The sequence below is a fragment of the Canis lupus genome, chromosome 35 (assembly GCF_011100685.1).
Source record: "Canis lupus familiaris isolate Mischka breed German Shepherd chromosome 35, alternate assembly UU_Cfam_GSD_1.0, whole genome shotgun sequence".
Taxonomy (NCBI): Eukaryota; Metazoa; Chordata; class Mammalia; order Carnivora; family Canidae; genus Canis; species Canis lupus.
In genome coordinates, this window is record NC_049256.1 from 11,875,030 (window position 1) to 11,902,975 (window position 27,946).

A 27,946-nucleotide genomic window follows, 5' to 3' on the forward strand; every position below is an offset into this window, starting at 1 on the left:
GCTGCTGCTGTTTTCCCAGGCCCTCTTGCTGCGTAGACCCCGCAATGACAGGAACCCACCTGGGCCCCAGAACTGTGGTCCCGATTGCTGGGACTTGGGCTACCTGCACTGTAAGGGAAGGTCCCTCAAAGACAACTCCCCCCACCCCCCCACCCCGGATTTGGAGGTGGAGCCAGTGCCTCTGCTTCTCAACATTCCTTTAACCAAAATCACTATTGGTGAAAAAAATAAGTCTGGATTTGGGTCTTTGAATTCACCTAACTTTTCATATTTGTAAACAATGAGGATAGTACTGTGACATATGCTGGCACTCAAGGATTTTGGTCACGTACATATGGAAGGGACTTGGACTGTGAGCCCAAGGTAGATTAAAAAAAAAAAAAAAAACCCACATACAGAATAACACCCAGTGCTCATCCTGTCAGTCAAGTGCCCCCCTCAGTGCCTGTCACCCATTGAACACCAATAAAAATAAATAATTTTAAAAAAACCTCTTTAGAAGATAATTTGAAGTGTATTTTTTTGCGTATTGTACTTTTAAATAGTTGTTGGGATGAAGTTATTTAATGTAGCAAAATGTGTTGTGAAAACCAAGGTGGCAGACCCAGGGATTACTCTTGAAGAAAGGATGTAACCATCCACTACTTAATGTTTTGTAAATTCTCTTTGGTGGTCGGTGGTGAATATTTGACCCTGGAAGTTGCAGTAAAAGTCCTAGAGAAGTTCATTTAAAACTCACTGAAGTCAGAAACCTATAGCTTGATCTCCTGACTGGGCTTGAAACACACTTGCCAAAACTTCCATTTTATAAACTCTCATTCTAAAAATGGGTCATAAAAAAAAGTAAAAAAAAATAAAAATGGGTCATTAACCCAAAGCTTCCTATTATTAGTTGTCACTATAGTTTGTCTACTTAGTGTGACTGTTACAACGTTGTTGCTTTGCTTCTTGTGTTAGGTGTACTTGTCACAGGGCTAAAGAAGGTGCTTCCTAGTATGTTGCTTAGGCCTATTAATTGTATGAGCAAACAAAACCTTTTTGTTGGGGCTGACGATCTGAAGCTTCGTTTCTTTTATTTTTAAAACGTGAGATGCCCTTCTTTGAGACATTTTCTTAATCTTTTTGTACAGGACGAGGAAGATCCTTTGCAGTCCCTTAAGGAAGACGATGGGAGTGGAATTGCCTTGGATGCTTTCTATGTAAAGATCAAGCGTATTTTGGGGAGGGGAGGGAGGAAGCGGGTATTGTGTGCATGCTCTCTTTCTAGTTCTGTTTGCTGTGCTGTCCTCACAATCCCTCCTCAGTTGCTCAAACCAGAGGCAAAAAAAAAAAAAAAAAAAAAAAAAAAATCTTTGCTGCTTCTCTTTCCCTAATCTACTACATCCAGTTTATCACCATGCCTTCAACTATCCTACCAATATTCTTAGACTAAAGTATCTTGGGCCAGGTACTATCCCAGGTAGACAGTATTGAACAAAACAGATACAATTCCTGCCCACATGGAGCTTACAGCCTGGCACAGAGCCAAAGAAAAAGAAAGGAAGGAGTGGGGAAAAAAGAGGTAGAGGGGATCCTGGTGGAGAGTGGCACTTGCCTTAACTTGAGAAAGTCCTGGAAGACCAGCCTGAAAAGGTGATATGGAAGCTGAGATCAGAGGGTGATGACGAGCCAGCCAGGTAGAGAGTGGTGAGAAGAAGCAGTCTAGGCCTAGAACAGTCAGTGCAAAGGCCCTGAGGCAAGGAGGAATTTGATTTTTTTAAAAAAACTTATTTTTTATTAATTAATTCATACATATATACATACATAATTATCAGTAGGGAAGTCAGGCAAAAGAAGCTGATTGACCAAGTCATGCAGAGCCCTGCAGAGCGGAGCGCAGTGTCTGGAATTATTCTGAGTGCAAGGAAACCAGGTAGAAGCCAGAGCTTCTGAGTCCGAGCATCTGAGCAGGAATCTCTGCGGGGTGATCTCCTGCAAGTTCCTAACCTTTCTCAGCCTTGCTGTTCTCCCCCCACCCCGCACCCCCGCCCCCCCCCTGCAGAGAATCTGTCCTTTTAGGATAAGGATCAGCAGTAAAGGTCTGTGGATCACTCAACACCCTTGGCGCCAATAAGGTTCACTTGAAAATGCACTAACTTAAAAATGCTCTGTTCACGTGTTTAATTTCAAATGCTATCTTTCCATTCAAATCACTAATCCTATGTGGAAATTGGGGCCATATACAGCACAATGCCTCCTTGTTAAAATAATAGCCTGTAGGAATGAGCTGAATTTTTTAAAATGAAAAAAAATAATCCTACCTTTATAGTCCAGATATGTAAGGAAGTGTCTCCTCAAATGTATGTATTTAGAAGTACGTCTTGGCTGATGTTCAGGTGGAAAAAAAATCATTATGACAATTTGCATACTTCGGTCTGTAATTGTTTATTTTCTTCTGTTCTGATCATTTATGTTACTTATGGTAGGTTTGCATTTTTTTAGCGTTTTTAGAATTTCTAGCATTACTGAGGAGAAAATCTCTTCTCCCACCCATCTCTGTGGGTCAAGTGCAGTTCTAAGTCAGTGGCTCTCACACTTAGCATGTGTGAGAAGCCCCCCCACCCCAGAACCCCCAGCCCAGGGTCTGATTCCTGCTCCATCCCCAGGTGGTGCCCATGCTGCTGGTGGTCCAGGAACCACATTCTGCAAACTGTCTTAAGCCAACGAGCTCAGTCATTGGCTAATTGATGATTTACTGTTCTAAGGGATATTTCCACATTGAATTATTGATAAGAATAGAACTATTACTATGAAATAAATGTCCTTGGGAGAAAATAATTTGCAAACTTTCAACTTGCCAGCTTCAATCACTCATTATTGACGCATGCCATGATAAAGGATTTCAGAAAATAAAGGAATATCTTCAACAGAGAGCAAGCCACATTCCTCAAAAATACAATCATCTTGTATTCTCTCATCTTGATGAATCAATAAATAAGGCAAGTAAAGTACTGTTGTTTTGTGGGTGGATAAGCAATGTGAAAGTATTTGTAAGGCTTCCCCTCACCCCAAGTTTTGAGATATTGACACACAGCACCGTGTAACTTTGACGGGTACAGTATAGGGATTTGACTTACATGTATTGTGAAATGATCACAGTGAGTTTAATTAACATCCATCATCTCCTAAAGATACAAAATAAGAGAAAAAATTCTTTGATGAGGGGCACCTGGCTGAGGCAGAAAAACTAGAAGTCATGAGTTTGAGTCCTGCTTGGGTGTAGCAGTTACTCAAAACTTACAAAACAAAACAAAAAAACCCCTGTGATGTGAACTCTTAGGATCTGCTCCCTTAATAACTTTCATTGTAAGGCTCTAACTTAGTGTGGTCTATTGCCCAGGAACTGGAGAAAAATGAATTTCCCTATGTTTCCCTGTTACTGAAATGTATTCAGCAATTCTTCATTGATGGCCTCAAAGAAGATGAGCCTTTGCTAATTCAGCAGGGACTGATCCCAAAGATAAGTGTCTTGTTTTCATTTTATGTGGCTTTGGGTGACAAAACCAGTTATCTATTTTGGTAGCTTCTGTTCCTTTGAAATCAGATTTGAAAAAAAGTTGGTAATGATGCTTTATGGCCAAGATCAGTCAAAAATGAAGTTCAGGGGGTGCCTGGTTGGCTCAGTGGTTGAGGGTCTGACTTCAGCTCAAGTCATGATCCCCGGGTCCTGGAATCGAGTCCCTCATCGGGCTCCCCGCAGGGAGCCTGCTTCTCCCTCTACCTGTGTCTCTGCCTCTCTCTGTGTGTCTGTCATGAATAAATAAATAAAATCTTAAGAAAAAAAATGAAGCTCAGTATAGGTTTCCTGATCCATGTGCCAAGCGCTTTGGGAGTGTGCGGAAATGAGTCAGGCCTACCCTCTTCTCCCCTTGACAAGCCAATGCTGTAATCACATGCTTTATTTTAGTGACTTTAACTTGGGACTACAGGAGGAGTAGGGATACTACTATACTGTATACTACCCACCAAAGGCTCCCTAATTATTTAAATAGTAACAAGATTGAATCTGGATAAATGATCAACTACTTCCCCTTGCCACAGCCTGCTTTTCCAACTTGGAAAATCTCCATTGAATCTGAAAAGCCAAAGAGCAGAAACATTTTTTGCTTATTCTAATTCATGCCGTTATGACATTTTATCCTGTTTCCTAGGTGTTAACCGAGGGCAATATGCTGAGGGCCTTGAAAATGGCATCTGGAAGCAGAGCAGTGTTTGTAAAATCTCCTGTTACACCCCTCTTTTCACGATGAGATCTTGCAACCCTTAGATACTCGATTTGTTGGTGAGATGAGGAAAGATAGAGGGGCAGGAGGGTGATCTGGCTGGTTCTAAAACCTTTGATTTTTTTTTTTTTTTTCACCCCCTGGACTCGAGTACCTGAAGTTTGGTAAAACCAGGTTGACTCAGAGAGATCTGTCTGTACCCTTTTTTTTTCTTTTACTGTAAAATGCCTCTAACTATGTGGCACCTCTATGGGGAGACTGCATAAACACCAGGCTTTCCCTAATTCCTCTCGGTGACTTTAAAATCATTTGCAGGGTGGGGATAGAGCTAAGGATTTTGCTTAGACAAACTGTATATATTTCATTTTGCTTGTAGTGCCACCTTACTCCCTCATGTATTTACTCCTGTAGGTAATAGAACTTAGGGAAGAGGAGGTAAAATGATTTTAAAGGAAATGGAACAGGATGTCCCTGGGGGTAACTTAGAACTTTAAACTTATTTTTTTGGTGTGGAGATGAGTTGGGATCTGCCTCAATCTGAATTTTCTATTTAGATTTTAAAATGCCCTTCCAAGATCAAAGAGTCTGATCAGATCTCCATTGGAGTTCTGAAATCAAATAGCATTTTCCGTATTCCATTGGAATTCCAGTTGGTGATAGAAATTTCAGAACCAGAGCTTGAGACATCTTCTTTTTTTTTATTTTTTATTTTTTTATTTTTTTATATATATATTTTTTGAGACATCTTCTAAATCATGTTCTGTTTCATGTAGGTTTTGGTCCAGGAAACTAGGTGGATACTACCAAAGTAGATGGGATACTGGATTCTAAACTTTTAAAGCTGTTTATTTTTGCAGGTCAACACAAAATATACTGAGAAGTTCTTCTCCCTAGAATAAGAATTTCTTATGGAAAGGAATGTATTTAGTCCTGTACCTTAAGTCCCGGAGGATTAAGCAACTTGTTCTAGATTGTATGCATGATGGATAGTACCTGTTACATCTGTAAATAACTATTATGGCTTCTGGTAATCACACAGCCGTGGGGAGCATGTATGATCGTGGCACATAAATAGGTCCAGAGTGTGACTTCCTAGTCCCAAGGCTTGATCAAATAATGTGGCATTGGCCCCACTTCTCCGTATTTGTGCTCAATATATTTTGGAGTGCTGGGAGGGGGATAGGATTTGGGGTGGTAAATAGAATAGTGACCAAAACAAGTACTTAAAAGCATAGAATTCAGAGTATGAATATAGGAAGGGAGGAAGTATTGCCTTAGTGGTGAGTTCTGTTGTATAGAAGATTTTTTTTTTTTTTTTTTCCCCATTACACTGTTGGAGAAGAGTTTGCCTCAGAAAGTGAATAATGCAATCTGGTGCAAATCATTGCCTGATTTGAGATAAAAGAAGCATCACTTGGAACTTAGTAGTGGCCCTCCCACCTTGCTGTGCACTAGAATCACCTAGAGAGCTTTAAGTATTAGAATCCCCTGGAAAGCTTTAATGAGCACTGCGCCTGGGTCCCACCACCAGAGATTCTGATGTACTAGGCCTGTGGTGGGTGCCGGGCAGCAGGGTGTATCAAAGCTTCCCAGGTTTTCCTAATGTGCAGCCCAGGTTGAGGACGGATTGGTTTGTCCGTGGTCTCCAGCTGGTGCTTTGGGTTCTTGGCTCCAAAGTGGATGAAGTTTCCAAGACTCATTCCCATAAGCTTTTTTTTTTTTTTTCCCATTACAAACTCCTCTTACTGAACTAACATTCAATTGATAATTTCAACCTACGCACCCAGGATTTTCTTTTTTATAAGCAAAAATGGTCCAAAGGTGGCCTTTGCTTCTCTGATTAAATATTGTAGCAAGGTTTCTATGAGTTTATTTTGAATCCTACCAATCCTACCAACTTAATATGAACGTGGATATATGTTTCTATAGAAAAACAAATCTCCAATTAGCTGGAAGCTTTTGACCAGAGAAAGGCTTGAGGCATATATACTGTACTAACCAACTTCCAGAGAATTTTCCAAATTCTGCATCTCCTTTGATTCGTTTGTTTTCTGCAGCCTCCCAGATGACAAGACTTGCTCCTGTGTTGAGGCTCATTTACTTGTAATCTTTAATCACTAGCCCCTAGATAGGCCTGCATCAATCTTGGCCAAATCTCTATCTCTTGCTGGTATCTGAGAACTTACTAGCACCAGCCCTGGACCAGTAGGACCTTGATTCTAGAGAGTTCTAGATGGAGGCATTAGAGCCAGGTCTAATTGAGATGTTATAGAAACTGGTCTTTAAAACTATTTTGCTTTAAAAAAAAATAAAAAATAAAAATAAAACTATTTTGCTCCAGTAAAATATTTATGAAACTTTACTGAATAGGCAGTAGTGATACAGTCACAGGTTTCATCAGTGTTTCTTTTCTTGCATACATGGTTTCCTGGTTTGAAAAAACAACACAATTTCTGACCACGGCAGATCCAGCACCCGACACATCCCTGATTGATGTTACAGAAGACTTCTTTGACACAGCCTTGGTAAGGATGGGGGTGGATGCATTACTGAACAGATACCATTGGGTATTTGGAGGAATCTTCAAGTTATTTATACAAAATCTGTGTTTTCTAAGATGTGGGTTTTACTAAGACTCATTTTTTGTTAAACAATGAAATGGAAACTATATATAAGCAATGCTGTAGAAAAATGAGGTTATTTTCATATACATGTTATTCACCTTTCTAAGGGTGATAAGCTGATCATAATAGTGATTGAAGGTCAAATAGGATTTCTCAATTTTTTTCAACTAAAGTCAACTCCTGCCTGTTAGAGAAATATCAGTATTAATCAATTAATCCTATTGGTGATAATAAAAAAAATAATACAAGCTTTACTTTTTTCTTTTTACTAGATTATTTCCAGGAGTAGTAGTAAAGGTAAGTATATTATTTACCACTAATTGATTACTTACTCTTCATTAGAATATTCTGGTATAAATATTTGTGTAAATGACATATAAAAGTAAAACAGATTTCAGTATTTGGGTTTATTGACTATCTCCTATGGCAATGCAGAGTTTTTGTTGTGGGGTATGTCTCAGTTTGCCTGAAGTGCATTTCATTTTAAATATTTTTAATGCAAGTACAGTTGACATACAGTTTCAGGTATGCAGCATAGTAATTTGACAATTATGCATATCACTTAGTGATCTCTTGATAGATGTAGTCCCTCTATCATCATACAACATTATTGCAATATTATTGTTTATATCCTCCAGTCTGAGAAGGCACTCAAGGACCAAAAAACGAAGCAGGCACTCCATACTGTTTACTCAGTTGTATTCAGGGTAATTTACTGATGAGGGAGGGAAAGGGGGATCAAGCAAATATATGATCCCTGAGCTATGCAGCTATTCACTGCCAAGTCTGCACCTTAATCCCCAGCTTTTATAGAGTGAGAGACATGGTGGTCAGGTCACAGGGTAGTTATCTAAAGTGGTGCCATCTGTGTGCCAGAGGATATGTATTTTCTGCAGTTGGATCTGCTGTGCCTCACTTTAGGAAGATCAGAACAACACATCATGCATTCCAGTCAGGCCACACATTATCCTCCCTGGGGCATGGAACACATACCGCAAGGGAGGTCATTGTGAGGATACGAAAAAGACACAAGGCCAAAGAGGGAGTTGGTGTTGTCAGCACTCCTACACCTGTGACTTGTGACAGGAAATTTGTAATTCTTAATCCTCTATTTTGCCCATCCCTCCACCCACCTCGCCTCTGGCAACCACCTTTGTTCTTTAAGAATCTGTTAGTTTTCTTCATTTGTTTGGTTTTCTGGATTTCACATAGAAGTAAAATCAAATGGCTCTGTGTGTGTGTGTGTGTGTCTCTCATGAATAAATAAATTTTTTTTTTAAAGTAAAATCAGAGGAGGCGGGGGGTGGGAGTGAATGGGTGACGGGCACTGGGGGTTATTCTGTATGTTAGTAAATTGAACACCAATAAAAAATAAATAAAAAACAAACAAACAAAAAAAAGTAAAATCAAATGGTATTGTCTTTGATTAATTTCACTTAGCATAATACTCTTGAGGTCCATCCATGTTGTTGTAAATGGCAAGATCTCATTCTTTTTTTATGTTTGAGTAACATTCGATTAGTATATACCATCTCTTCTTGATCTCTCATCTACTGATGGACACTGGAGTTGCTTCCATGTCTTGGCTATTGTAAATAATGCTGCTATAAACATCGGGGTGTGTACATCTTTTCAAATTAGTGTTTTCATTTCCATTGGGTAAATACCTAGTAGTGAAATTACTAGATCATATGGTTTTTTAAATTTTTTGAGGAACCTCCATTCTGTCTTCCACAGTGGCTGCACTAATTAGCATTCCCACCAACAGTCCTCAAGGGTTCCTTTTCCTCCACATCCTCACTAACACTTGTTGTTTCTTGTGTTTCTGGGTTTAGTCATTCTGACAGGCATGAGGGGATGTCTCATTGTGGTTTTGATTTGCATTTCCCTGATGATGAGTGATGTTGAGCTCCTTTTTGTGTGTCGGTTGGCATCTGTATGTCCTATAAACAGAATATTAGAAATATTCTGTTTATGTCTTCTGCCCATTTTTCAGTTGGATTATTTCTTTGATGTTGTATAGTTCTTTACATATTTTGGACACTGACGTTTGCAAATGATATATCCAGTAAAGGATTAGTTTCCTTCACTGTGCAGAAGCTTTTTATTTTGATGAAGTCCCAGTAGTTTATTTTTGCTTTTGTTTTTCTTGCCTCAGGGGATAGATCTAGAAAAATGTTATGGCTGATGTCAGAGACCTTACTACCTTTGCAACCTTCTAGGGTTTGTATAGTTTCAGGTCTCTCATTTTGGTCTTGAATCCATTTTGAGTTTATTTTTGTGTATGATGAAAGAAAGTCATCCAATTTCATTCTTTTGCATGCAGCTGTCTAGTTTTCCAAGCACCATGTATTGAAAATATTAGACTGGGATCCCTGGGTGGCTCAGTGGTTTAGCACCTGCCTTTGGCCCAGGGCGCGATCCTGGAGCCCTGGGATCTTTTCTTTTTTGTTGCTTCATTATTAGCGTATAGAAATGCAGTGGATTTCTGCACATTGATTTTGTTTTCTGTGACTTTACTGAATTCATTTATTCTAGTGTTTTGGTGAGGTCTTTAGGTTTTCTATATAGAGTATTGTCATCTGCAAAGAGTGTGTTTTCATCCTTACCAATTTGGAAGCTTATTATTTCTTTATGTTGTCTAATTGCTGTGGCCAAGACTTCCAGTACCATGTTAAATAAAAGGTGAGAGTGGGCATCCTTGTCTTGTTCCTGACCTTAGGGGGAAAGCTCTCAATGGGTTTCCCCCATTGAGTATGACATCAGCTGTGGGTTTTTCATAAAAAGCCTTTATTATATTAGTGTTCCCTCCAAATCTACTTACTTGAGGGTTTTTATCATAAATAGATGTTGTACTTCGTCAAATGCTTTTTCTACATCTGTTAAAATGTTTTTTGCTGATGTGCTCTAACCCTTTGATTTGTGAATTGAATCATGCTTGTATCTCAGGAATAAATCTCACTTGATCAGGATGAGTGATTTTTTTTTAATGTATCATCAGTTTCTCTTTGCTAATATTTCTTTGAAGATTTTTGTGTCTGCGTTCATGAGAGAAAATTGGCTTGTTCACGCTTGTGGGTGTATTTGGTATCTTTATCTGGTTTTGGTATCAGGGAAATGTTGCCCTCATAGAATGAAGTTGGAAGTTTTCCTTCCTCTTCTATTTTTTGGAAAAGTTTGGGAAGGATGGGTATAAACTCTTTTTTTTCTTCCCCTTTTAAGTGTGAGTCATTGGCAGGGGGTGGGGAGGAGAGACAGAGGGAGAGAGAGAATCTTAAGCAGGCTCCATGCCCAGTGCAGAGCACATCACCAGGCTCGACCTCACAACCTTAAGATCATGACATGAGCTGAAATCAAGAGTCAGCTGTTTAACCAACTGAGCCACTCAGGCACCCCAGTATTAGTTCTTCTTTAAATGTTTGGTAGATTCTCCCATGAAGCCATCTGGTCCTGGACTTTTGTTTGGCAATTTTTTTTTATCACTGATTCAATTTCATGGCTAGTAAGCAGTCTGTTCAAATTTTCTATTTTTCCTGATTCAGTTTTGAAAGATTGTTTCCAGGAATCTATCCATTTCTTCTAGGTTGTTCAGTTTGTTGGCATATATTTTTTTATAATCTCTTACAATTGTTTGTATTTCTGTGGTGTGAGTTATTTCTCTTTCACTTGTGATTTTATTTGGGTGCACGTGAGTTTTTGTTATTGTTTGTGAGTCCAGCTAGAGGTTTATCAATTTTGTTGATCTTTTCAAAGAATCATAGTTCTTTGATCTGCTCTATTTTTAAGTTTCTTTTTTATTTCTGCTCTAATCTTTATTATTTCTTTCCTTCTGCTGGTTTTCAGTTTGTTTGGGATTTCTTTTTAGCTCCTTTAGGTATAAAGTTATGTTTATTTGAGATTTTTCTTCTTGGTATAGGCCTATATTGCTATAAACTTTCTTCTTAGAACAGTTTTGCTGCATCCCAAAGATTTTGGACCATTATGTTTTAATTTTCATTTGTCTTTATTTCTTCCTGGGTTTATTGGTTGATCCATTCATTGTTCAGTAGCATGTTACTTAATTTCCATGTACTTGTGCTCTTTTTCAGATTTTTTTTCTTGTGGCCAATTTCTTGTTTTCTGACCTTGTGATTAGAAAAAGTGCATGGTAGGACTGCAGTCTCTTTGAATTTGTTGAGAGTGGTTTGCTTTTGTGACCTTATAGGTGATTTATTCTGGAGAATGTTCTGTGTGCATTTGAGAGTGTATTCCACTGTTTTAGGATAAAATGTTCTGAATGTATTTGTTAAGTCTGTTTGGTCCAGTGTGTCATCCAAAGCCACTATTTCCTTATTGATTTTCTGTTTTGATGATCTATCCATTGATGTAAGTGGAATGTTAAGTCCCTTGCTATTATATTACTATCCATTACTTCCCCTATGTTTGTTAACTGATTTATGTATTTGGGTGCTCCTGTGTTGGTTGGATAAATATTTACAGCTGTTACATTTTCTTGCTGGACAGTTCCTTTTATGATTATGTAGTGTCCATCTTGGTCTCTTATTGTAGTCTGTTTGAAAGTCTATTTTTTCCTGTATAAGCATTGTTACCCCAGCTTTTTACACCCATTTGCATGAGAAATGTTTCTACATCCCCACACTTTCAATCTGCTGGTGTCTTTAGGTCTGAAATGAGTCTCTTGTCAGTAGTGTATAAGTAGGTATTGTTTTCTTTTTATCCATTCCATCATCCTATGTCTTTTCATTGGCGTTTCTAGTCCACTTACAAAGTAATTATTGATATGTATTTATTGACATTTTGTTACTTGTTATGGTGGTTTTGTATGTTTTTTCTGTGTTCCTTTCTTGTGCTCTTCTCTCATAATTGTCCTTCTTTAGTGATACGTCAAACATAGAATGGAATCCAAGTGTATCTATTACTAGTTTTTGATTTGTGATTTCCATTAGGTTTGTGTTTAACATCTGCATGCAGTGGTCTATTTTAAGTTAATAGTTGCTGAAAAATAGGCCTATAGCCTTGTGGGGTTTCCCTTATATGTAATGGTATTCCTTTGCTGCTTTTAAAATCCTCTTACTCCTTTTTTGCCATTTTTAGTATTTATGTGTATTGGTGTGGACCTTCTTGCATTCATTTTGTTAGGATTTCTCTGTGCTTCCCGGATTTAGGTGTCTCCTTCTCCAGTTTAGGGAAGTTTTCTGCTCCTTTCTTATCTCCTTCTGGGATCCCTACAATGTCAGTGTTACTATGCTTGATGTTGCTGAGTTCCCTTAACCTATTCTCGTTTTTCATTTGTTGCTGTTCAGCTTGGTTCTTTTCCATTACTCTGTCTTCCAGATCAGTGAGCTCTTCTTTTGTCTCCTCTAATAAGCTATTGATTCCCTCTAGTTTTTTTTTTTTTAACTGAATATTTTTTTTAATATTTTCTATCTTTGTTGATGTTCCCATTCTCATCCACTCTTCTCAAGTCCAGTGAGTATTTCTAGGACCATTACTTTGAATTCTCTCTCATATTGCTTATCTCCACTTCTTTAGCTCTTGTGCTGTGATTTTTGTCCTGTTCTTTCATTTGGGACATTTCCTCATTTTGTCTTTTTCTATGTGTTAGGGAGGATAGCTATATCTCCTAGTTTTGAAAAGGGTTGCCTTGTGTAGAAGAAGTTCAGTGGTTCCTTGTAGTGCCATGTCCGCCGGTCATCAGAACCTCACAAGCTAGGGGTATCTTCTATGTGGGCTTCATATACCTTATTGTTGTGTCTAGCTATGTTTGTTTTCAGCCCAGTCAGCTGCAGTGACCCACTTTGCCTACTGTAGGTACACTGGGCAGGATTTGGTCCATGCAGCATTGATGGGCTTGTAGGTGGGCAGGGTCAGCAGTCAGGCTAGTTGTCTGCAATTATCCTCTCTGTGTGAGTGTATCAGATGACCAGCCTTTATAGCTGTGTGGCTCAGAGGCTTTCACTGATGTGTGGGGTTGGCAGTCAGACGAGATATCAGCAGTCAGCCTCTGTTGCAAGTTCATCTAATGGCAGGATTTTCTCCCTGTGTGACCAGTTAAAAGGCTTGGTTACTAGAACTGTGGGCAAACAGGTATGGTGGGATTATCCCCTCCTCTCTCCAGGGTAGTAGTTGCTTTGGAGTGGTGCAGCTTGCATGGTGTGATAGAGTAGTAGCCACTGTGTAGGGATGGCTGTGGAGGGAGGTGGGTTGGCTGGGGCAGGTCTGTAAGGGTGCATTGGGGGTGGGACACGTGGTGCCAAGATTGGAGGAGAGAATCACTGCTGGCTCCAGCTATGTAGGCTGAGGGAGGGGAAGAGAAATGGTACCCATTAGCATTTTTGTTCTTGGAGAAGTCTCCTAAAGATTCCAGTCTCTCCACCACATATTCTGAAATTAGTAAATAAATCTCTGCAGTGCATGTCCCAGTACTTTTGAAACGGTTTTGTGCCGTGTCTTAGGCCAGATTTTTTATTATGCTGGAGCCTTAAGGGTGGGGATTCTTTCACAGAAGTCATATTCTTTTGAGTTTTGGTGATAAGTCACATGCTTCTTAACTCTTTGTTTCCTGAAGTAAACACTTTCTAAAAAGTCCCCTTTCTGCTACCTGATGGCCGTGTTCCTCTGTCCCTTGTGTAGGGCTGTATTTGTTAGTTTCTCTTGGCTATTTCCATGAAAAGATTGATGTTTGATAGCTGCTGATTAACAGGGTCCATAAATGTCTTTAGGATCCTCTGCTGTCCATCTAGGCTGTGTTGAAATCTTCTCAAGTTTTAAACTGGCAGGCAAGTTGTTGGCACAGCTCCTAGCCGAATTTCTGGATTCCAAAGATCATCCAGCAGGATCAGTGGCTTTTTTGATGGAGGAGGAATGTTTTTCCCTTCCATTTTCTGGTTTGGGTTCTTACAATTTCATGAGTTATATGGGGAGTAAGTATATGACATATGATAAATAATCCATATATCAAATTGCTCATTTGAACCTATCAAAGTAATGTTATGACCTTACCATAAATTTTTGTACTTCTCATAAATTTGCAAAAACATTTTGTACCTTAACATAATGTACATAAATGAAATAATATAGTTTAATAAGCATAAAGGATAATCACAAATGCTTTTGTTAGCTATATACTGACCTATAATAACTGAAGTTTCTAGAATTCTGCTATTTAATAAAGGCCAATACTTTATTAAAACCCTACTTCTGTTATCATAAGGTCTTAACATTTTTATTTTAAAAAATATGCAACTGTCAGAGACAACAGAAAACTGTGCAGGAGCGACCCTTTGTATATCTCCGTCCCTCAGTCTGGACCAAAAAAAGTAGCTTTACTTGGGATAGAGTCATCACACACAGTTCCACTTTGTGCATGCTGCTCTTTTCTTCAAAGAGGGTCTGTACAATACAAGTGTATTTTGTCCTTGTTTTATTGTCTGGGACTATTTTAATTTCTAAAATGTTTACTGCTTTCATGGCTTTTCCAGACTTCTTCCTGTTTTGTGGGAGTCATTTCCTTATTTCCTTAGCATCACTTTGATTCTTTTAAAATTATGCTTTCAGGGAAAATTCAGATGTTGGATTCCTTCATATTTGCCTTAGGATTTCTGGTGACAGAAAAGACTGTAAATCATTCGGTCAAACAGGAGGTGAGTTGCAAATAACAAAAGTGACAACAGTTGCTCTGAAGACCTTAGAGAGGACTGAGCCTCCCCGTTTCTTCCTGTAAATACTTTCTCCAACTCCAAACAGGCTTTGAAAACTTTGAACTCCCTTTTGCATGCCATGCCTCAGGAAGAGAGAAGACGACTCCCCTTGTTGGAAGGCCCATATCGTCTTATGTACGTGACCTTGTACTTGATTATGGGGTAGTGGAAGGGTAAAACCCCTCTGGATTGTACTACCTTTGTCCTGGTTCTCCGTAGACCTGTTGCCTTCGTGGTTCTCGTCAATGAATGTTTTGTGCACCTACTGTATATAGGCACTGTGCTAAGCGGTGAAGGAGGACTAAGGGAAAAAGCTAGACTTGGTTACATTCTTCTTTTTTAGTAGTATGTTCATCAATTTTGAGAGCTAAAATGCTTTCTTGGGCTCTGAGTTTTTTTTTTTTTTTTCTATGAGTGTGAATTAAATACATGAATTAAATTAGTGATTCATGGGAGGATGTTAAGGGTACAGACTCTGGAGCCAGACAGCTGGGCTTCAGATTCTGGTTTTGCCACCTCTCTTTGCTCACCTGTACAATGGAGCCAGCCCTAATCCTTGACTGATAGTTATTATACAGGTTGAATCAAGCAACCCATTGAAAGTGATGAGCAGGTTACCTGGTAGAGAGCAAATGCTCAAAGACTACCAACCTTTCGCTATGCCAGTAGAGTTCGTGTTGCTTTTCAACAATGGGAAAAAAATCAGTGGATTTTTTGTTGTTGTTTTTTGATGACCCAGTTACAATTCTGTAGTTCTTGGGACCTTGAAAATTGGAGGCAAGATGATAATGTGTGGCCATGGAAAGAGCAAAACCAGCATCTTATTTTAAAATTTGAACCTAAATCTGTTACCGTGCCAACCACTAACCAGCATCATTGACCTCATGTGGCATGTCCTCATTCATATGACATGGAACTATAACTGATGAGAGGAAGGCAACCAAGTTTGTCCTATTGTAGGTCTGAATGTAGAGATTGGTGAGCATGGAGCCTGCTGCTCTCATGTTTGCCTGTTTAACTGGTGTTTGCAGGATGTGTTTTTCTACTGAATCTTTACTTAAAAATATTTGGCTGCATTAATTTAATTATTATTCTTAATGTTAGATTTGGAGAACAATTGGCCTGATGTTTTCTCCTAAGTTTTCAAACTAATCCTATGGCCCTGCCTTATTTGTGTGTTCTAGAAAGTCTGGAATGGTCTGAACTCTAGGCCAGATGTGAAGTCAGCAAGCATAAAGTGGTACTATTTTAAGGCTTCATTTTAATAGTAACAAGTCAATCTGTTTATGAGAAACTGAACTACGAGATTACTTGGCCAATCTATTCTTTAAAATGGGAGCTATTTCAGACATTAAAAGACCAAAATCATACTTATTACCTTTTAACTGAAATTATTAAATGAAAATATAATATGGGAGTCTGTTGTTAGATGTACTATGGGTATTACATTATAATAAATGATAAATTTATCAACTTTTAAAACCAGGTCAAAAGCTTGTTAGAAAGACCAAGCACCTACTACATCATTTCTTCCAGGTGCCAACTATTTAAAAAAAAAATCATATGAAAAATATATTCATACAAGTTGGTGAGGTGACAATAAAATTCCAGAATCTTAGCATTTGATAATTTTCAGACTTCAAGTGAATTCACTTTACAGAAGAAGAAATAGAACCTCCAAATATATAACTCTAACTTCTTTTTAGAAGTGCATTTAAATCATTAATTATAAACAATTTTTCCATAAAGATGTATTCTTGACATTTAAGAAATTCTGATGCTGAATTTGAAATAATTTAAGAAATATACATCTTCGAGGACACCTGAGTAGCTCAGTCAGCTAAGTGTCTGCCTTCAGCTCAGGTCAGGATCCCAAGACTCTGGGATCAACTCTGTGTCAGGCTCTCAGTAGGGGGGCTGCTTCTCCCTTTCTCTCTGCCCCTCCATTCCATTTGTGTACTCTCTAATAAGTAAACAAAATCTTAAAAAATATTTACATCTTGGTTTTAAATTTTGATGCCAATATAGTAAAGTCTTATATGTGTTCACTTTAGTAAAATGTAATTTATCTAAATGTTTCAGGAAAGACCTTGCAGGAACAATCTTGACTGTGGGTGGTAAGACATGTTTAGAATTTTAACTATTAGAGTATTGCATATTGGATACTTCAGGGTTTGTGAGTATCTTGGAACTACAGGTAATAAATTGTGGTCAAGTTCAAGATAGGAATTAGCATTTTAAATTTTTTATGCAAAGTTTTAACATAGTGAAAACCTTAAAGAATAATTCATGAATATTCATTTCCTCACCAACCAGCCTAGTCAAACATTTACTTCAAGTCTTTTTTCTATGTAAAATAAGAGTTACACTTGGATTTGGTTTTCATTCAAAAGCATATTTTTCTACTTTTATTCTATGTATTCATAAACAACATACATTGTTTTTTCTTTCCAAATTTTTATTTAAATTCTAGTTGGTTAACATAGTGTAAAATTCGTTTCAGGAGTAGAATTTAGTGATTCATCACTTCATACATTGTTTTGCAAATTTTAAAAGCATTCTAAAAATATCCTCCTGTTGTACATATCTGGCTGCAACTTGCCTTTTACCCTTAAAGTTATTTGAAATGTAAATATGTTGTATGTAGTTTTTATCAGTTGTGAAATACCTCAATTTGTCTTGATTTTATTTTTGTAGTAGAAATATTTTTAAACCTGTTTGAGCTTTTGATGAATGTTTTAATATATCTAAAATATAAAATGCAAAAGTATATCTTAATTGACATATGCTGGCTTATGTAAATTTTCTCCTAATGTTTCTTAAATATTGAATTTAAACAATCTCTAAGATACATCTTATTGCTTATAACTGTAACATGCCATGCTAGTCTTCTAAGATGGAATTTCTTAAAGCAAGGATTCATTTTTATCTTCTGCTTTATGCCCAGCCTAGAATGATCTACCATGTTTTTAATCTCTAGATTATGACCAGCAAGTTGCTCTTTCTGAAGCATTGTGTAGACTGACCTTGAAAAAATCAAGGGGTGGCCTTGTCCATGAGTGGTTTGAAGATGATGTCATTGCTGAAGCTTTCAAAGAAATTAAGGATCGAGAATTTGAGACGGTGAGATTCCTGGTCACCAAAATTCCATTTAATCAATTCTTAGTAAACATCCTCACAGTGTTTTCCTCGACATCAAGCTCAGGGGAGGAATTTTTCTTAAAAATAAAAAATGGTCGAGTAATGAAGTTGCCATTCTTAAGCTTTCTATTTCCCATTTCTATGAAAGGATTTGAGGACCGGATGAACAGAATATCTGTGGGCCAAATAGGGGCTAACAGATAAAATTTCTTTATAGGCAATTTGGACTGGAGACAGAATGATGTGAATAGGATGTATCCAGTCAGAGAAAACATCATGGAGAGGGGGAAGCAATTTTCAATGAACCTCAGATGTAGGGAGAGCTGGAGGAGTAAAGAATGTGCGTTTCAGCCTTGCACAGAGCAGCTCCAGAGAGGAGGGGAGGCTGAAAATGACACGGGGTTTCTAGTTGCAGAGGAGTATTATGGGTAGATGTGTTTTGAGCCACCTGGCTTCTGTATTTTGGAAGAATAATTCCCAATGTCTTGCGTGCAGTCTGGGCTCACGGTGATTGTATCCTCAAGGTGCCAAAAATAGCTTACACCTTTGCTGCATGCTCACCTTCACCCATAAAAGCTAAATTGTTTTTCCTCTTCTTTCAAAAAGTTCCTAAAATGAGGGCTAGGCCCTGGAAAGAGGTAAAATTCTTAATAACCATGCTCATGTAGAACCAAGCCTTTGCAGTCAAAACTGCTCGGCAATTAGAATTGTATTAAATCTGAAAATTTAAATATATTAAAAGTAATACATTTAACTTTGAGCCGACTGCCAGATAGGTAGTAGTTGTTCAATCAGTATTCCAGTTGATCTCAATAGAAAGCTTCAGGTTTGAGTACCACCTCCATGGCTTATATGATGTATATGCATTTTGGTTAGTTGACTTAGGAAACTTTAGTGTCATTATCTGTGAAATGGCAATAAAACCCGCCTTAAAACTGTGAGAACTGAATGAGCGAAACCAAAAGTGCCTGGGATGATGTGGACCCTCAGATGTTAATTTCCTTATTCTTCTGGGTCATTCCCTCATGGGCAGGGACATTTCATGAAAATAGGTAATATTTTTCAAATCCTTTCCCCCACAGAGCCATCGACTTCTTAATTGAACTCCTTTTAAGTTAAGGCTTACATTACTGCTGTCTGTTTAGTGCTGCATAAAGAGGCAGAGTGTAAGCATGGACTAAAGTAGCCAGTCCTCCCTAAGAAAAGGGACAAAAGCCTGAGTCAGTTTATTAACCTTTAGTATTTTGGAGGCAACAGATGTACCTCCCTACTTGCTTCTGGTCAGGAGAACCTAAAAATAATCCTCATTCTCTGCAACTGTATGAGGAGAGAGAAAACAGGAAGGAATGGGAGAACTTCTCATAAGGAAAATTGGCAGAAGGTAATGCACCCAGAATAAACCCAAAGTTGGTAAGTTTATTGGTTTATGGTTGGCTCATGCTGGGCAGATATTAGTAAGCTGGATGCCCAATGGGTCAGAAAACCTATAATCTATGTCACAAGTTATAAATGTAGTTCTTTTCCTCTTAACCCAGCTGAAATGTAACTGTGTGTATAACTTTTAGAGACTTAAAGCATTCTTCAGCTGAAAGTCTCCTAGCTTGGAGGTTCCTTCCAGAATTTGGGTCTGAAGCCACCTCTTTATGACACATGCTGGAAAAAAATAGTACTTAAATAAAACCTATTTTTTTTAAAGTTTGTATTATTTTTTTTTGAAGGATTGTAGACTGTTTCTCAATCACCTAAACAACAGACTTGGTGATGAAAGAAAGTAAGTATTTGGGTGTTATTTTATTGACTAATCTTATTTTGAAAATATCTAATACTAAAAATCTAGGATCTGCTTTATTTCAGGAGAGAATGGAAGATATATAACTTATTGATCACTACTGGATTATCCATTGAATAGAAACATTGGGAGATTAGATCCATTCTCCCTAGTGATTCATTGTATATGTTTAAAAATGATCTCTATCAGTTTTCTTTTTTAGCATATTTACTTATGATCTGGAATATTTGTAACATGTTCTCTGGGAGATTCTATAAAGTGACTTCCTGAAGATATGAGGTCATTGGAGATAGGTAGATTACAGACAAAGTCGTTGATGAGAATTAGCTAAATTCATTTCATTGGAATGTTGCTAAGCAAGGAGGCAGAGAGATAATACCAGTAAACCTGGCTTGTAGACCTGGCCAGGTGGAGATTGGAAATCTACTTGGAGTAGCATCCATTTGCAGATTTGAGACTCTCTTCTATACTTTGTGCAAAGAGATTTAATCGCATACCCTAGATATAAATGCTTGTTATGGAATATCTGTAGGTTGTGCTTGGGATCCACCCAAATTATATTTTACTTTTTAATTGTGACATGTTTTGCAGGGTCTTTTCATTTCCATGTATTGCTGCTTTTGCTGATGGGCATGAGGTATGTTTATCTCTGGGGGTCCTGAGAGTGGTATATAATGAAACCCAGAGTTCAGTGTACATAATCACTAGGCCAAACTGCCCTTCCTGCCCAGAAAGGACTTTTAGAAAAGGAAGCTTACTTCTTTTAGAGGCCTCAACGCTGAAGCCTTTCTTTGCCTGTCTTCTCTCTTACCATAATTGGAATGCATGACTAATAAGTTTAAGGGCCCTACTGTTAACTACAAGATTCAGGAATTTAGGATTGATACTGTGTTTGTGAGGTCAAGGATTCTGGCCTTATTTTACCCTATTAATGGGCAGTTCCCTTCTTTCCATCCAACGATGCTCCCCACTTTGTCCACAGAAATTGGGGGCACTCTGTTTTCTCTAGATCATTCTACCTTGTACTTTATAGTCTAAGCATGAGCTGTCCCTTTTCATCATGTTCTTTGGTTTCTAAATGAACAAGGTCAACTACAGCATCTCCATGGGGGAGGGGGAGGTAAAATCTTCAAAGATTTCTGAACCTTGACTCTGCTGAGGTTTCCTGGACCCTGTGTTCAAAATGTCCTCATCAACCATTTCTGTTTTGGGTTTAGAGCCCCTTTCCTGGCCTCTGTGAACTAATAAGCCTTCATCTCTTGACTACACATATCTTCTCCCTGGGACTGATTTTAATAGCCTGATTGATTCCTGTATCTTCCTTCTGGTTATCTGAAGGTTCTAATATCTGGTTGATGGTGGTTTCTTATGTGGACTACTAAATTTCCATCAGCTCCAATCTGGGCCTTTAAACTGGCTTCGAGTATGTACATTATAGGTTAAAACCTTCATTCAGCTCTATAGAGGTTAAAAAATAGGCACATATGATAGAAAGATGTCTAAGAAATGCTGTTTTCAGAAAAGCAAGAGGACAGGTTAAGTCTAGTGTCTTTCCATTGTCAAGGAATAAAAGCTCTTCAATAAACTTCCTGATAGGTCTAGAAAACATCTGGGAGTTAATGTGTCTCTGGGAAAGGTACCTATCGGAAGTTGAAGGCCAGAGAAGGAGACATTTTCTGTTTCTATAAACACAATATTGTTTGAAGCTTTTTTTCTTATTATAAGCACATATTTATTTAGCAATCAATTAAAATGCATGTAATTTGAAATCTTCAAGTCTTAGCTCTACTATAGTGGATATGGCACAGTAGATGGCAAATAATCACTTATATTTCATAATACCTCCTTCTCTAGAAGTTTCTATTCATATGCAGGATATGACTATTATGACTATTAATATATGACTATTTTCTCATGATTCTCTCTAGAGAAAAACAAAAAAGTTTGTGTAGATGGAGTCCTCTGACATTTTTAAACATCTTTTAAGTGTTAAGGATAGTGGTTGTGTGTTTGTTTTTTTTTTTTTCCTTCCAGAAATAGCTTAGTTCTATAAAGTTGAGTCCTTCCTCCTGTTCTGCAGAAATGAGTATGGCAATAAAGATATCCTAAAATATGAAGGTAGTGTTTTTGTAAGGAAAGCAGACATTTTTAGTGGGATAATTACCATCTGACCCTTTAACATGATACATAACTTCAGAATGAATTGTGTTCATATTACAGATGAAAAAACCAGAAGATGAAAAACTAGAGAAATTTTGGATTGATTTCAACCTCGGAAGTCAGAGTATAACTTTTTATATAAACAATACTAAGGTAACTGTGTTTTATTCCTATGTAAACCTAAGTGCTTAGAGATTGTTCATATGCAAGTGTGTTATGTGCTCATGAGTGTAACTTTTTTTTTTTTCCAAGAGTGCTCTGTGGGATTCAGTAAGACTTTTGAAGGAAGCAGTGAATAATTTCAGTGTAAGAGGTAAGATGATGATTCTAAACTATCCCACGTTTAGTTCTGATTCTAGAATAGACTTGGTTCTTTGAGGTAGAGGGAGATGGTATAGTGGGTGGAAGGAACACTGTGCTCAGGGCCAGGATGCAGAGGTACAAGGCTGAGGACTCTTTTTGTTTTGTGACTTTAGGATTCAATTACTTGCCTGGTTTTTCATGTGAAAATAGTTATAGTTAAACACTTCAAAATAGAATACCATATGAGACAGCAATTTCATTTGTAGATACATATCCAGAAGTGAAAGTAGACTTGAAGAGATATTGGCATACTGATGTTCATTGCAGTATTATTCACAATCACCAAGAGGTAGAAGCAACCCCAATGTTCATCTATGGGTGAATAAAGAAAAGTGGTATATATGTATGATGGAACACTATTCAGCTTTAAAAAGGAAGGGGAGTCTGACACACGCTACAACATGGTTTGAACCTTCAGGACATCATGCTAGGCACAAAATGACAAATATTTTATGATTCCACTTATGGGGTATCTAGAATAATCAAAATAATAGAGACAGGAAGAGTAGTGGTTATCAGGGGCTATAGGGAGGAGGAAATGGGGAGCTTCTGTTTCATGGGTAGAGTTTCAGCTTTGCAAGATAAAGTTCTGGAGACCTGTTATACAATGATGTGAATATACTTAATGCTGCCTAAATGTATATTTTAAAATGATTAGGGATCCCTGGGTGGCGCAGCGGTTTAGCGCCTGCCTTTGGCCCAGGGCGCGATCCTGGAGACCCGGGATCGAATCCCACGTCGGGCTCCCGGTGCATGGAGCCTGCTTCTCCCTCTGCCTGTGTCTCTGCCTCTCTCTCTCTCTCTCTCTCTCTCTCTGTGACTATCATAAATAAAAATAAATAAATAAAATGATTAAACATGGTAAATGTTTTATGCCACAATTAAAAAAATGTTATAGTACCTGCCCTTTTCCTCCCAGAAATTTATAGTAATTATTGATGAGTTCATATGGGTATGTCCATCTGTATTTAAATATCAGTCCTCTGACTCCCCTCTTAAAACTGTCACTCAACTTTCTTCTTGCCTTGGTTAGAAATGTTGAAGGGCATGAAATCATGAGTTATCCTTTTTTGAGTGGGTACAAGTAAGTTGTTAGTCTAGTTTGACATTTTAGCTATAACCCTATTAGATCAGAATTCCTGAACTGGGTTGCTTAAAAAAAGAAAAAAGAGGAGGGACTTTTTGAAAGTAACTCAGTATATATAACATTTTTAAGTAATAAGGTTTATGAAAGAATTAAAGGTAAATATTATGTAATTATATGGATATAACACTTCACTTTTTTCCTTCAAAGAATTTAGGTCAGCTTGCATATTTATACCAAAATGATAGAAATAGAAAAATGGAACCACAGACAAAATAAAAGTATCTTTCAGGAAGGCTAATTTAAAGTGGCTACCATGGAGATTCACATGTCATGGTTAGCTTCCTGCAAGCCAGGGTAAAAAGTGAAACATGATCTGTAATATGATTTTCCTCCGATAAGCTCTTGGGAGAACAAATAAATCCTTTTTAGCCTTAAACTCGGACTGTAGTTTCTCCAGTGGGGTTATTTAGAGGAAGGTAATCATTTTGCAGCCCTGAGTTTTCCTTGCTGTGATTTCTTGTGTCCATAAGCTAACTTCAATGTTCTGCTAAAGGATAATTTTTCAAAAAGGAAAATTATGACCCTCAGAACAAACATAAATGTGAGTTGGAAATTTTAACTCATTAATGATGTAATTGGTAAGTTGTGAAACAAGACTTGTTTACTTACAACCCTCCTGACACCAAACATATAGAGGTTTTCTCCTCACATTGATCAATTCTGACACTGCTCAAGTTAGCACATAACCGCAGGTTAGAGCTTAGCCACACAAGACTGCCCCCACTTTAGAGGCTAATATCAAGTTCTGAGTTACCACCTGCACTTCTGACCAACCAGCTACCAATTGGGAGCTCCCACAGCTGCTGCCTCAGGTGAGACAATTAACTATACTGGCCCACGGAACTCAGGGAGATGCTTATTTATGTTCTACTAGTGTATCCTAAAGGCTATAATAAAGCCAGATGAAGAGATACATAAAGCAAGATCCAAAAGGGTCCCAAGCCCAGGAGCTTATGTCCCTGTGGAATTGGGGTGCACAACCCAGCAGAGGGATATGTTCACCAACCCAGAAGCTCTCTGGACCCCATAGTTTAAGGATCTTTATGGAGGTTTTATCATATAGGTATGATGGATTATTAACTCAATCTTTAGCCCAGGTCCCTTCCCTGGAGGTCAATCTTCTAATCATGCCTTAGTCTTTCTGGGAGCAGCTCCCATCCTGAAGCTATCTCCTACTGCTGCCCACCCCACCAACCCCCTCAGTCATCTTATTAGCAGACAAACACTGTCATCATCCTGGATTCCAAGGGAATCTAGCTCTTGTGTCAGGAACCAGGGTCAAAGACCAAAAATCAGAACAAAAGCTGCCCCTAGAACCATTACTTAAAATTATAAGAATTTTTAGGAGCTCTGTGCCAGAAAACGAGGCAAAGACCAGATATAACTTACGGTGTCACAGAAGGGAGGATGTGGAAGCCAGCAGTTACGCAGTCACAGAATTAGAAAGATAGTATACGGTGAGTTGGAAGTGCCTCCAATCTGTAGTAAAGAAAGGAAATTGATAAACATCTCACTAGAAATATTAAAATGCAATTATAAATGTGAACGAGAGTGTTTATGTAGTCATTGCTTGTTACTCTTAAGAAACGTAAAATGTCTTTGCTATTTTCTCCAAGGTGGTATTTTATAAGGACCTCCATGGATTTTCTGACTACGATACTCCTAACATTGCTTTCCAGATCTTAAACTCCTGAAGTGCAAACTTTGCTGATGTAGGGGTTTTCAGTAACCAATCTGCCACTTACTACCCTATGCGTCCTTACTATATCATGTATCTATGAGACTTCATAATTTACAGTATCTAAATGAGGTAGGTGTTACCTGATATTTTTGGAAAAATGGAAGATTGTCTGGCAAACTCTACAAGCAAGACATGAGTCTTGTATGCATAGACCTTCTTGTGAAGGAGTTGGCAACATTTAAGTAGCCTGTGGAGGGCTGGGTGCAGCCCTCAGGCTTTTTCTTCTGACCCTTTAGGTTTGCATTAAGCCGTGCAAACCCAACTATTTACTTTTTCAGATACCCGTTTAGAATTACTCCTATTGCCAAGTTCTAGATTTTACCTGCACTGAATAAATATTGAGTAAGATCAGTATTTGGGGGGATTGCCTCCCCCAAAACTGCCCTTTGAAAGTATGGTGGGAGACACATATTCTTAATTTTAATCATTTTAACCCCAGTGCAGGTAACATATAGTGTTATTGTTTCAAGTGTACAGTATGGTGATGTAGCAATTCTGTACATTACTGAGTGCTCATCACAGGCGTATGCTTAGTCCCCTTCACCTACTTTGTCCTTTCCCCCACTCACCTCCCTCTGGTAACCACCAGTTTGTTCTCTATAGTTAGGAGTCTGTGTTTTTGGTTTGCCTCTTTTTTGTTTTCTTAAATTCCACATATGGGTGAATCATGGGGTATTTGTCTTCCTCCAGTTCATTTTACTTAGCATTATACTTTTTAGATCCATCCATGTTGCAAATGGCAAGATCTCATTCTTTTTTAATGGCTGAATAATAATCCATTTTGTGTGTGTGTGTATACACACACACATTTATACACGCACATATATACACATATACATATATAATACACATATATACACACATGTGTATATAAATAAATTTATGTGTGTGTATATATGTATATATATACATACACACACACCCCCCACATCATCTCTATCCACTCATGTTTCAGTGGACATTTGAGCTACTTCCGTAACTTGGCTATTGTAAATAAAGCTACAATAAACCTAGGGTGCATATGTCTTTTTAAATTAATGTTTTTGTAATTTGGGGGTAAATATGCTGTAGTGGCATTATTAGATCATATGATAATTCTATTTTTAACTTTTTGAGGGATCTCTGCACTGTCTTCCCAATGGCTGCACCATTTACGTTCCTACCAACGGTGCAAGAATGTTCATTTTTTTCCCCATATCCTCATGAACCCTTGTGTTTTGTGTTGATTTTAGCCATGCTGACAAGTGTGAGGTGATAGCTCATTGTGATTTTGATTTGCATTTCCCTGATGAGTGATGTTGAGCAGATATTCAATGTCTGTTGGCCATCTGTATGTCTTCTTTGGAGAAATATCTATTAATGTCTCCTGCCCATTTTTAATTGGATTATTTGTTTTTTTAGTGTTGAGCTTTTATCAGTTCTTTATATATTTTGGACACTAACCCTTTATCAGCTTTGTCATTTGCAAATATCTTCTCCCATTCAGTAAGTTGTCTTTCAGTTTAGTTGATTGTTTCCCTCTCTCTGCAAAAGCTTTTTATTTTGCTGTAATTTCAACAGTTGATTTTTGCTTTTATCTTCCTTGCCTTTAGATAGGAGACCTATCTAAAAAAAAATGTGGATATGACTGATGTCAGAGACCTTACTGCCTGGGCTCTCTTCTAGGATTATTATGATTTCAGATCTCCTATTTAGGTCTTTTTTTTAAATAAATTTATTTTTTATTGGTGTTCAATTTACCGACATACAGAATAACACCCAGTGCTCATCCCGTCAAGTGCCCCCCTCAGTGCCCGTCACCCATTCACCCCCACCCCCCCCCTCCCCTTCCACCACTCCTAGTTCATTTCCTAGAGTTAGGAGTCTTTATGTTCTGTCTCCCTTTCTGATATTTCCCACAAACTTCTTCTCCTTTCCCTTATATTCCCTTTCACTATTATTTATATTCCCCAAATGAATGAGAACATATAATGTTTGTCCTTCTCTGATTGACTTACTTCACTCAGCATAATACCCTCCAGTTCCATCCACGTGGAAGCAAATGGTGGGTATTTGTCGTTCTAATGGCTGAGGAATATTCCATTGTCTACATAAACCACATCTTCTTCATCCATTCATCTTTCGATGGACACCAAGGCTCCTTCCACAGTTTGGCTATTGTGGACATTGCTGCTAGAAACATCGGGGTGCAGGTGTCCTGGCGTTTCATTGCATCTGCATCTTTGGGGTAAGATACCCAGCAGTGCAATTGCTGGGTCGTAGGGCAGGTCTATTTTTAACTCTTTGAGGAACCTCCACACAGTTTTCCAGAGTGGCTGCACCAGTTCACATTCCCACCAACAGTGTAAGAGGGTTCCCTTTTCTCCGCATCCTCTCCAACATTTGTGGTTTCCTGCCTTGTTAATTTTCCCCATTCTCACTGGTGTGAGGTGGTATCTCATTGTGGTTTTGATTTGTATTTCCCTGATGGCAAGTGATGCGGAGCATTTTCTCATGTGCATGTTGGCCATGTCCATGTCTTCCTCTGTGAGATTTCTCTTCGTGTCTTTTGCCCATTTCATGATTGGATTGTTTGTTTCTTTGGTGTTGAGTTTAATAAGTTCTTTATAGATCTTAGAAACTAGCCCTTTATCTGATACGTCATTTACAAATATCTTCTCCCATTCTGTAGGTTGTCTTTTAGTTTTGTTGACTGTATCCTTTGCTGTGCAAAAGCTTCTTATCTTGATGAAGTCCCAATAGTTCATTTTTGCTTTTGTTTCTTTTGCCTTCGTGGATGTATCTTGCAAGAAGTTACTGTGGCTGAGTTCAAAAAGGGTGTTGCCTGTGTTCTCCTCTAGGATTTTGATGGAATCTTGTCTCACATTTAGATCTTTCATCCAGTTTGAGTTTATCTTTGTGTATGGTGCAAGAGAGTGGTCTAGTTTCATTCTTCTGCATGTGGATGTCCAATTTTCCCAGCACCATTTATTGAAGAGACTGTCTTTCTTCCAATGGATAGTCTTTCCTCCTTTATCAA

The 27,946-nt window shown here is 38.1% G+C and overlaps 1 protein-coding gene across 4 annotated transcripts in view; it reads left to right on the forward strand.

The window, feature by feature from the left end:
* Positions 1–3,568: 3,568 nt before the first annotated feature.
* Positions 3,569–27,946, forward strand: part of SYCP2L (synaptonemal complex protein 2 like) — a 102,992-nt gene continuing 78,614 nt past the window's right edge. For 3 of the 4 annotated variants that reach the window (XR_005384323.1, XM_038584164.1, XM_038584165.1), the window contains exons 1-10: positions 3,569–6,787; positions 7,159–7,183; positions 14,444–14,529; positions 14,633–14,721; positions 16,669–16,703; positions 17,567–17,709; positions 19,446–19,498; positions 20,108–20,153; positions 21,737–21,829; positions 21,929–21,989. Coding sequence is in view for 3 of the 4 variants with exons in the window: in XM_038584164.1 (XP_038440092.1) it covers positions 6,683–6,787; positions 7,159–7,183; positions 14,444–14,529; positions 14,633–14,721; positions 16,669–16,703; positions 17,567–17,709; positions 19,446–19,498; positions 20,108–20,153; positions 21,737–21,829; positions 21,929–21,989 (736 nt within the window). In the remaining variant the exon portion in view is untranslated. Of the gene's footprint in view, positions 6,788–7,158; positions 7,184–14,443; positions 14,530–14,632; positions 14,722–16,668; positions 16,704–17,566; positions 17,710–19,445; positions 19,499–20,107; positions 20,154–21,736; positions 21,830–21,928; positions 21,990–27,946 lie in introns of those variants that run through there. The other variant, XM_038584166.1, reaches the window with a different exon arrangement.